Source organism: Pecten maximus, chromosome 2 (genome assembly GCF_902652985.1).
Source record: "Pecten maximus chromosome 2, xPecMax1.1, whole genome shotgun sequence".
Taxonomy (NCBI): domain Eukaryota; kingdom Metazoa; phylum Mollusca; class Bivalvia; order Pectinida; family Pectinidae; genus Pecten; species Pecten maximus.
In genome coordinates, this window is record NC_047016.1 from 5,808,263 (window position 1) to 5,820,887 (window position 12,625).

At 36.6% G+C, this 12,625-nt stretch overlaps 1 protein-coding gene across 1 annotated transcript in view; it reads left to right on the forward strand.

Moving 5' to 3' along the window:
* The window catches only part of LOC117315087 (WNT1-inducible-signaling pathway protein 2-like), a 109,869-nt gene that overhangs the window by 87,516 nt on the left and 9,728 nt on the right, over nucleotides 1-12,625 (forward strand). Inside the window, exons 2-3 of the mRNA XM_033869235.1 lie at nucleotides 9,144-9,333; nucleotides 10,326-10,616. Of these exons, the coding sequence (XP_033725126.1) occupies nucleotides 9,144-9,333; nucleotides 10,326-10,616 (481 nt within the window). The remainder of the gene's footprint in view (nucleotides 1-9,143; nucleotides 9,334-10,325; nucleotides 10,617-12,625) is intronic.

The following is a 12,625-nucleotide window of genomic DNA, read 5'->3' on the forward strand; positions in this document are numbered from 1 at the left end:
ATCTACACACCACACACCACACACCACACCACACACCACACACCACACCACACCACACCACACACCACACACCACACCACACACCACACCACACACCACACCACACCACACCGCACAACACCACACACCACACCACACACCACACCACACCACACCACACCACACACCACACCACACCACAAACCACACTAGCTCAACACAGCACTGTTGAAATGATAAAGAATTTCCCCCATTTTCTACAATATCATTTAAATTGAAACAATAGCATGTCTCAAAATGTTGTATATTTCTAGATTCCTGTTAACCAAAATAATATGCACATCTCTTGTTGCCAATAGACAAATTTTGTGGAACATCACACACACACAGCAAGAATTATTTATCTATTTACGTCAACAACATATATGTTGAAATTATCATTACTAATACATCTCTTTTTATGTGATGAGACGATTACGAATGCGTAAATACAATTTCTCCAAAAATAAAATAGTTCAGACTGTAGGTAGTTTCATTAATTCTCCATAAGATGACGTCATATACCCGTTTTTTTCAGATTCCTGACATTTACTGACCCTGTCGCATTTTTGGTTACCAAAATCTTTGGTAAACGATGCGGCTTGGATTTCATGATATTAATTATGTATAGGCAATCGGTATATGGTTGTGGACACGTGTACACTCATATAAACTGCTGTTGCACAACCTATGTACCTATTTTTGGCATCACGAGTAGCCAAGTGTACGCCAAGTTTGACCTTGGGCATTTTGTCTGTCTGGAGATACCAATTATAATATAAACTGCTTTCATTCTACTCCTTTAGTCTAAAGTGACATACCAGTAACGCGTCGTGGTAGGCGTCCTTCTGAACGGGAGGGACACGTCGACGGATACGGAAATGATCATCTGACATTATCTGAAGAGGTTTTACGAAAGAGTCTACGATGTCTAGTATCTGGTGAATATCAACAGAAGGAAGACATCTTCCCCGGAATTATTAGTTATCTTACCATCCCCTCAATGATTAGTAAAGATACCATCCCCTCAATGATTAGTAAAGATACCATTCCTTCAATGATTAGTTAAGATACCATCCACTCAATGATAAGTAAAGATACCATTCCCTCAATGATTAGTTAAGATACCATCCCTTCAATGATTAGTTAAGATACCATCCCCTGAATGATAAGTTATGTTACCATCCCTTCAATGATAAGTTCAGATACCATCCCCTGAATGATAAGTTATGTTACCATCCCCTCAATGATTAGTCAAGATACCATCCTCTTAATGATTAGTCAAGATACCATCCCCTCAATGATTGGTCAAGATACCATCCCCTCAATGATAAGTTAAGATACCATCCCCTCAATGATTAGTTAAGATATCATCCCCTCAATGATTAGTTAAGATACCATCCCCTCAATGATTAGTAAAGATACCATCCCCTCAATGATTAGTTAAGATACCATCCCCTCAATGATTAGTTAAAATACCATCCATTCAATGATTAGTATAGATACCATCCCCTCAATGATTAGTAGCATAACATCCCCTCAATGATTAGTAAAGATACCATCCATTCAATGATTAGTCAAGATACCATCCCCTCAATGATAAGTTCAGATACCATCCCCTGAATGATAAGTTATGTTACCATCCCCTCAATGATTAGTCAAGATACCATCCTCTTAATGATTAGTCAAGATACCATCCCCTCAATGATTGGTCAAGATACCATCCCCTCAATGATTAGTAAAGATACCATCCCCTCAATGATTAGTCAAGATACCATCCCCTCAATGATTAGTTAAGATACCATCCCCTCAATGATTAGTAAAGATACCATCCCATCAATGATTAGTAAAGATACCATCCCGTAAATGATTAGTAAAGATACCATCCCCTCAATGATTAGTAGCATACCATCCCGTTAATGATTAGTAAAGATACCATCCCCTCAATGATTAGTAAAGATACCATCCCCTCAATGATTGGTAGCATAACATCCCCTCAATGATAAGTAAAGATACCATCCCCTCAATGATTAGTAAAGATAACATCCCCTCAATGATTAGTAAAGACACCATCCCGTTAATGATTAGTAGCATACCATCCCCTCAATGATTAGTAGCATACCATCCTCTCAATGATAAGTAAAGATACCATCCCCTCAATGATTAGTAAAGATACCATCCCCTCAATGATTAGTAGCAACCATCCCGTCAATGACACGTCTATGTTTTGATAGAGACACGGTATCAATGATACAGGATGATATTACGCCTTCCCATTGTCATTGACTGGTCTAGCTACTTACATCGGTCGCACTTTGTGATGTTTGGATTCTCTGTCGTGACTCAGTGTAACAACTGTGTAAATCACTAACCTGCATTGCCTTGCCAGTGTAAAACATAATGACTCGTTTTTGTCTATCTTGGCCGTGTATTCAATACTAAAGTTAAAGTTACCTGTAATACAAATAATATGGAGAGGTATATTTATACACTAATCAATTAATTTGATTATATTTCACAGTAATGATAAAACTGGCCGCCAGAATAATGACCAGTATGAGGGAAATGATCATTAATACAGTTATGTCAGAGCTGACAGTGAGAAAATGCAGTTATGGTAGAGCTGGGCGCTACATCCATACAGTTATGGTATAGCTGGGCGCTACATCCATACAGTTATGGTAGAGCTGGGCGCTACATCCATACAGTTATGGTAGAGCTGGGCGCTACATCCATACATTTATGGTAGAGCTGGGCGCTACATCCATACAGTTATGGTAGAGCTGGGCGCTACATCCATACAGTTATGGTAGGGCTGGGCGTTAGAATGACCAGTATTAGAGTATAGATAATTCATACAGTTATGATAGGGCTCAAGTTATGGTTGAACTGGTCGTCAGAACGACTAGTAGAAGAGTAGGGATCATTAATATCTGTAATATCCCACTTAATTTCAAGTTGCAATAGAAACGGAAGAAACGGAAGAATCAGGGACGTGGTTGATATTTGCGATGTTTTCAAGTCACTGGAAAGCCGGATGTCAAACTGACTGTTTGTCATAGGTAGAAAATAGAAGTTGATAATTTTAGGATAATCTGTCGATCATAAAGGGGAGGGGGGATTACGTTGAAGATTCCATTATTAATCGGCTGCTACCATTGGCAAACTTGGAGTATTTATATTCTCTGTTCCTACCTTCATTTCCAGTTTTTTTTTTCTCGCGTGTCCGTCTTTATTGAACACATGTTGTTGACGGGGCGTAAAACCCTTAATATCAAACTATCAGGAAGAAAACGCTGATAACAAGCATCAGTGTCTGGAAGTTTTCGCAACAATGTTCATTATGGAATGATATCTATACTAAGGTGGATATCTATACTAAGGTAGATAGCTATACATTATTAACAATAATTTTAATATCTTATTACTTCCTGAAAACGATGATGTTATATAAGCGAATCAATGTGTTACCTATTAACTACCGCTCTGAACCATTCACCGATATGTGCTTCTAAATCTAGTATCATTTCTCCAATGATGGACAATTACACATATATGTAGGGCTATTACCATGGTTATAGTGAGCTTTATCACTCCTTTAAGAGAAGGAACCACTTCAATATCTTGGGAAAATGCAACGGTAGGCATGTCCACATCTCCTTCAACGGGATGAACAGACACATTTTCTCTATATAAAATGCACTAATTTGTCATGACAAGTCGCATGATGTTGTCCTTTTGTCAATTACTCTAAAGGTTAACAATTCCATGAGCAGATTATTGGTTTGAAATTAAATTGCAAAAATTTGTTTGTCGGTAATGAGAAATTTTCATTTAGACTATCGATCTTGTCTAAAGTAGTGTGCATATGTAATTAAATAGAAAAGTCATTGTTTCCCTTTTGGAAGCTCCGCCGATTTCGCATGTTATGTGCGACCTTGAATCCCCAGAATGTTAAGAAATTACCTTGGTTTGGTATTGGTTCTTCATGGAGCTAACTGGTCTACCAAACAACGTCTATCATTGGTTGTTGTTTCGTCTTTGATATATGTTCGTAACTGAGATGTATTCCTGTTAGCAAATGATTAAGATATATTCGTTGACCTACCCTATATGTAGGTCATTCTGTTAAATCACCGTCAGAATACTGTGCTAACATGTTCCGTTTTCAATATAAGTATTTAATATCAAACAGCAGTACTTGTTTCTTTTGTCGAGGTGTATGTAAACTTTATTTATTTTACAACAATTGAGAAACAAGTTATATTAACTTATATTAATCACGCTTGTTGGCCCGGATGGAAGCGCGCGAGGGTCTTACTTGGTGTATTTGGTATATTGATATACGGCCGTTTCTAAAAGTAGACATGGCATGTTACATAGATGTCCACGTTCCATGCACGTTTACCTCATTTTCCCAACTTGCCGAATTTGAGGGAAAACTAACCCAATGATCAGTCTAGCTATCGTTTTACAACACAGTTAGTTTGCTGGAGTAACAGTAAGATTGTTTCACTAATTGGAACTTTCTGAGAACCTTGAAAACAATACGAGATGTAGTACGTTGTCAACATGGGTTGGTTACTTGAACAACGTTAATGTTGATGAAGCCGATGGGACTCGTCTATAATTTACATTTTACCGAAGCCTTTGTAAGCAAACATGAATATTTAAATATTCCATTGGTCGTATAGAAAATTAAAACAAATTCAATAACAATTACATTAAGAAGCATGATGCAAACATTATTTAATATTTCTACAGATTATTGCCGTCTTCAATGTAGCCATAATGTATTTACTTGCATTGTTTTCCTGGTAACGTCATATTCAATGGCGTCATCAGTATCGTCTTCTGTATGAATGTAAAGAGATTAGATAAAATACTGAAAACAAGAAAACAAACTAAGATATCATTGAAGTCGAAATCAAGAAAGGGGAATAAGGCAGTGTGTTTGTTAGGGGCTAAGCATTGTCTTCCAACAACGACCAGGTTTAATATAGCTATAAACAACCATGCTTCACCAGCAAACAGTTTTTATTGTGTTCAGTAGGTAAGGGAATAATACATATAATAAATGAAAAGTGGGAATGAAACAATACCTGAATGGAGTTCTAGTTCTAGCCTCGCCAGGATAGTTTCTTCCAGACGTCTTTACATATCACATACCGAGGTTAGAAAGTGGTTTTCGGAGTGCGAGTGTGTGTTTAATTTCAAATGTCATGATTTATTTGCGTTTTTGTTTGAAACCATTGTTAATGGTCTTCTGAAGCGCTAATGGAAACATAGGGATCAGTCGATTTCCTGTGCACGTGTTTAACATTCTCTTTTGAGCTTGATAATCAATGATTCCATTTTCTTTAAAGTGATTGTGTTTTCACGGACCACAGATATATTGACATTTCTGATTTATACTACCGCCTACTTTTAACACGCAGACAGTCAAACCGAGAGTATTACGGTTCTAGCTGACTTTTTGTGACATTTAAACAGATTCCTCTGAAACAAAACCAAAATGAAGTCTAACCCTTTTCCAAAACTACATACATAAATGGTATATTTATATTTTGATTTGTGTATGTAATGTACCGCACATTTCTTTTATTTCTTTTTTACACATAAGATTTAATGTGAATCTTTTCAGTAAACATCATGCTGACCTATTTATCAATGAATTGTAACGAAATATAATTATCAAGTTAACGGCTTTAGTTCAAATTTTATGACGTCAAATCAGTTTCCATAAGAGATTGCGCTACCAATTCAGGGAGAACTGGCCTTCTGGTACACCATGCACACGCATAATGATCCTTTAGAAAATTTAATAGTAAAGAGTGGGACTAGTGGTTTACACCGACAACAATTTTTACTTACAATGGCATGTCAGTTCTCACAGGCTTCTCTACGTTTCACTCGTTGGACACTTGAAAACGAAACCTTTCGGTTTGATATGAGTATTCATAGTTTAGTGACCAATCAAAATGCTTCTCATTAATGAAACTCTTTTTTTTTGTCGTCTGAAAGATATAAACGGTATTCCAAGATCACTACGCCTGTGCGTCGTCATAGTGTTACTGCTCGACAAATCGGACTGGTCAGATTCTCCGTAGCTATTTTCTACGGAAGCAATCAGATTGCTGGATTTTGTTCATGAATAATTCATGCATACACGATATATCAGATTTATGCAAAAACAGATGATGTGAGTACCGACAATGTCAAAAACAAAAGAGACAAAAGAGAAAATAGATAAGTATTGCAGTGGTGTCAAGTTATCCTCGTCGTATGGGATACCACATGGGCTTATGGATAAGCTGGGCTATTGGGTATTTTAACCTGTGGACAACGTGCTGCTAGTTGCCTGTCGGTTGTTTGACAGTATAAAATACTGTTCTACAATGCATGTGTAATAATTGCTCTTTCCGTTCCAATAAAGACAGCGACGTTTAATTTCCTTAGAGCATTTAACAAATTTAGCGCGACAGAACGCGGAAGGACTTGATTAAAACGCTTAGTTGGATATGGCGTTTTCATTAGAGACATGCCATTTGGAGGCGCTGTTCCTTGAGGTAACTGACTTTTATTCTTTCGACTGATGATTCGTTATATTCTCTTATTCACACTCTGAAGATGTAGTGTATCCGCCAAATCTTGTTAGAACTAGTCATTCCATGATTGCAATCCATATAATATCATAAGGCTTGTGATAAAACGATTCCCTGATAAAAACTCAGATATTTTCGTCACAGCATCATACGAGTTCTGTATAACAAGAGAAGATAATGAATTTGCAACTGTTGGATTTCAAAAAAGTGTCGTTTGCCATCGGGTTTAGGATAAACTCGCCATTTGGTTATGCGTCATTTCCTCCCGTTCAATATTAGCTCAAGGGAGTATACACTTTTCGACTCAAGTTACCTTTCTCGATTATGCCCAATATCAATTGGAACTTTCCCTCTAAATGCTACATGTATTATTTAGTATTGGTGCATTCAATGTGGTAGGAACTGTTCTCTCATTTTCAATGTTAAACACTACTATATTTCATGGTTAGGATTGAAACCTTTAACAAAACGTTTGAAGCACTAAAAGCATCAGTGGAAATTTTTAAATGGACATTACTTTGCTCTCTGAACTAATTTAACCACATATATTTATAAAAGTTTATTCTATGCTCGAAAAGGCAAACCATTATCAATTTCAAAATTTCCTTTCACAAATATTTTATCTAAACAAAAATCAATGGTAATTGTGCAGCAGGCTAATGCATATAAAAAACCTCCCTAAGGTGGAATAACCAACCATTATATTGTTATTAGTAATATTCAAGATTGATGATGAGTACTTCCACATTGACGGTATTACTAACCAATAGTTTTAATTAATTTGCTGTGTCTGTTAGCTACCAACCCATTCGGGTGTCTCACACGTCTAACTACCAATGCTTTGTTTAATGACCTTACAAAACACTAAACATGTTATGTTATATTAGAAACAGAGAATATGTTTTTAATTATACGAGACATACAAGTATAATAAACTTTCTTTAAAAGATGTATCATAACTCACTAGACACTCACTCACTGCTGTACGGTACAGTCTCACTCATTGTTTGGCGTCTGTTGTATCAATTACTGAAGTAATATTGAAAAGTTATGTTCACATCAGTTTGTCTTTTTGTGCAATCTCTGTATTGGATTTCCTTCTTTAATGATAATGGACACTAATACCGACACAGATACTATATATTTGATACAGTGGCTTCACAAACAAATGTTTACAGATCAGATACAATTATCCATATCGTAGGGTTTCCAATCCATGACAAGACGCAGTGTCTTGAAAAGCCTGTGGTGATATTTTTTTAGCTTTCAGCCTATTCATATATTTGTATACACCTATTTACCCTTACAAGGATTCCTATAGAGAGGTTTCTTATTTACAATGAGCCTCGGGATTAAATTCATCTGAAGGTGTGAGCGACCCACGTCGCGCAAGGAATCGAATCTACTGCTTGTTTCAACTTGCGAAGCTTTAAAACGGAACAATGGTGTCCTGCTTCCTCTTAGGAAATAATTAATGATATTGTACGTTCATATATGTCTGATCCCGCTATAGCTGGTTATATGGCATGTTAGTATGAAATGGAAATCATACACTTTACATAGTGTAACACATTGGTTGGGTGTTAGGGTTTTTGACCGGGCATTTTGTTAGGAGAAAACGAACCTTATATTAGCTACAGGAAAACCACTGGAAAAAAATGTACCTTGCAATAGAAATATTATCAATTGCAGGTAAAACAACCTTAAAAAGAATATAATGTCGTCGGTTTTCCTATTACGATAAAAGATTTCATTATTTTAATCCTGATTAGAATGCATGTATGCAACATGACTGTGTTCATGACTCACAACATATTCTACCTGTGGCGTATTTCCCATTGGTGTGAGGGATTCGTATTTTATGTGCGATTTACACAATAAGATATTCTGAAATGGAAATATGTGAGAGATTACTGAAACAAAACCGTGTAACATGCAACTTGTTCTCGTAAAAGTCTAGATTACTATCTTCAACAAGCTAACAACGAAAGCCCTAACAACATCCTAGCCGAGCTAATGTTGCTATGTCGTGACTGTGCAACAGTCGAGGTGTTTGGGGTAGCTCTCATTCTTTACCTCATGCAAACCGAGTGGCGGAAAATTAGGTATTTGCTATACCATGTATGACTGTAAAACCATATTTTAATGAAGTATAATAATGATATCTTTAGAACATCGAACCATGTCGTGTTCAAGAAACATGAACTGAATATACGGAAAGTATTTTAATTGATTAATCCGTCTTCTCACATAACCGTCCAAGTTCGTTTAAGTACGAAGGAAAAAGCAGAGTAGACATGTTCATTGATGAAAAATGGATGCATCGATTTTAATCACATTCTAGATGACGTCCTAACAAGGCAAGGCAAATGTTGCGCTTTTAGTGGTAAAATTGGAGGGAGCAAGACAGTGTAATGATAATATGGTGTCAGAATTAGATTTTATGTGAATAATTGGCATTGTTGCTTCAAAGTGTTATCTGGAAAATGTCGATTAAAATATTCTCTTCTATTTTCATAGGTTCAAGAATGTCCTCGGAAATGTTCCTGTCCCGCTAATCCACCGGTTTGTAACGAGGGCATCCGAACAATCAGAGACGGATGTGGATGTTGCTACATGTGCGCGCGCCAGCATGGTGACATGTGTAGTAGGAAAGACAAGTGTGACGCGCAACAAGACCTTTACTGTGATAATGAGGGTATATGTAGAGGTGAGACATGGTTTATTTATAGAGCAGTAGTGTTATTTCCATTCCCGATTGAACGTTATTTAGGACGAGAGTTCAGTGTATTTATAGGCTATGACTTTCTCGTTAGCAATTATTTTAATAGACTATGACTTTCCTCGTTATCTGTTACTATGATAGGCTATGACTATTCCCGCTAGATGCTACTTTGATCGGCTTTGATTATTCCCGTCAGATGTTACTTTGATAGACTATGACTTTACCCGTTAGATGTGACGTTAATAGGCTGTGACTATCCCCGTTTGAGGTTTATCTAGTGCATTACTTTCAGCAATGGTCTATTCTTTGCTGAAACTGTCTATTACTATTCTCTATAAGCTGGAATAAAGAAAAGCCACCAAATTATGCTAGTAAAATACTGATAACGAGGAATGTTGATCGAACCCTTTTGTACAGGTTAATGTATGCTATGTTTAAGTTCAACCCACCACATACAAGACATAAGGTAGCAATGCTTAGGTTAAATCTCGGGGGAAACCAGTGACCTGTTCGTCATTACCTAAAATACTAGTAAAAGAGTTCATGTCCGTGTTATTTAGACCCGACACAGCACGCTATCGGTTAAGGAACAATGATACCATATACAAAATCTTACTGTTTACACAACGGCCGTTTAGATCTTAACAACCTCCGCGGAGATTTGAAAAGCGCAGACATTTCCATAAGAATAAACTTCTCGCATGTCCGCCAAGCATGCTTCATCACAATGTCTGCCAAACAAGCGTACTGGATTGTGGAATATTCAGCATGCCGTATACATACGAAAATAGGTAAACTTTAGTACACGTTCACCTCCATACATGTTACATGTGTTTATGCTGGCGTAACATTTCAATGAGACAGAAATATGCATATGTTACTACTAAATCTGTAATTGGAAAGGGCTAATGGGGTATAATTTGTATAAGATGTTTTCTTTTCCTGTGGGAATAATTATTTTTAATCATCTTTTGCAGCATTTGTACCAAAGACATGTTTTGTAAATGGAAAGGAATACAAAGATGGAGAAAAATTCAAACCAGATTGTCGACGTTTATGCACGTGCCAAAACGGCAAGTACGGATGCGTGAACCTTTGTCCCCAGGAAGATTTCCGGCCCTCCATTGAGCACTGTCCAAACTCACGTCTGACTGAGGTCAGGGATAGGTGCTGCAAGGAATGGACGTGCTACCAGGAGCAGACGATTAAGTCACCACGGCATGCAGCACTACAGAGTGCCAACCTAGTACTACCAAACGACAACCAACGTACGTACCACGTCGATGCCATGGTGACCATATATTGATATATATATATATATATCTAGTGTATTGAATAAGCTTTACCTCCTACGTATGGAGACTTTCTGTTGTCAACCTGATAGATAATGATATTTTTCGTGGTCGAGAAATCAAATGAAACAGCTTTTAAGTAATAACATATAATGAATTTGCAATCTAGAATACTAGTATATGATAAAGTATTAACATTGCTAAATTGGATATGCCTATCACATTACATTACTAGGGAAGTCTCTTTTGCATCACAAGCACCCCCTTAACTTTAAACTGGGGTTAGTTTTACAGATTTAATATAAAATCGTCACATAAAACTAACAATTTGCAGCATATTGACATATCCTCTTAACAGTACATCGGATGCCTACAAAAGTACAGATTAAATTAATCAAATCTTTATCGATCCTTTATCACGTGACCAATTTTCCTGATGAGGAAAACCGAATCTGTGTATTTGAATTGCGAAGACAGCGATTTTTTAGTAGACAACTGCATGCGAATAAAGCCTGGTGAAGTTAGTTGAAATGGAATAACTTTCAATTTAAATATGCCATTGGCATGTTCTTACAATATCCATTATTCAGTAGCGTGATTGTAATTATTTAGAGTTTTCAGTCATAATGAGACAATATAATTTCTAAGCGGCTTGTTCCCGTTCGCTGTATATGCCTTACATTATTGAAACAGTCGTTTGCTCTACAAACACAACTTGACTAAATTGTCTGTATTGTAAAGACTCCATAGACTGTATTTGAAAAAAGAAATATTGCCTGTTCGAATGAATTTGTCAAAGTCGCGCTTCTTATATACTTCCCATACAACAAAAATGCTTCATCTAGAAAAAATATTCATTCCAATGTATTCCATTAACAGTGATGAGCCTATTATTTAATACGATTAACTATCTAACGGTAAGAACAAACGGGATGGAATACATTTTCATGTAGAACTTATTTACGATTCAGCATCTAATGTTAAGTAAGTTACGGATATATACAAAAATAAACAAACAGATTGAATAAGATAGTGAGACATTGCTTTGGTTTATGTCCTGAAGTGACAAATTGACAAGACCAACTCTCTAATAGGTGAATTTGTCTCAGCTTCAATCGAATTCAATTAATCTTTCATGAAATAGGGAAAACTATTTCGAGTAATGTTTATTTTTTAGATGACGTCGGTAAGCGAGACCGATGATAATGTATCATGAAGTTTTATTTAAAGTTAAATGCAAGAGAGTGACTACAGAAGGCCGATGAAATGATGCCTCGCTGCGGTGATCATTTCGCTGGCTTCTCTCGAGGTCGTCGGTGAAACGGCTAATAAGAATATATCCCCACTTATAGAAAACGATAATCAAGTTAAATATATATTGCTGTTAAAAAAGATCTGCCATTATTGCTAAGTTTCCACATGTAAAGCTCTGAGTGTTTTACACACAAATTAAATTACTTTGTTATACAAATAATAAATTGGTAAATGATAAATGTTACCATTAACAGTTCACCGCAGGGTAGGTTACGTTATGCCATCCCGCAGTGTCTGTCGTCCGTCGATTTCCGGTAAATTGCTACTTGTCTCAACGGCTGAGTGTATTTGGTTTTTGATCAAGACCATTATTTGGCAATATTTGGAAATCAATTTGTTGTATAAATGAATGGTATGACTCTCCCAGGACCGATAAGGGAGGGCCTAACAGGAGAAACAGAAAATTCTTCAAAATCGACTGCCTCTTTCGCTTGCCGATTCCATAATTAAATTAAGATGCAGACTAGACTAGTGTGAATAGTAATGGACTCAACAGATAACGGTCAACAGTTTATTAACATGTGTTAGGAAAAACATACCAATTACAGCTAAACCTAGGTGCCGTAATGAGAATCGTTTAAAATTATCTATGGATGCCTACGTTTTAGGGATGTACAAGAACCAATAATCTGTTTAACACAAGTAGTATAATCAAATCGACTTTGTAATCC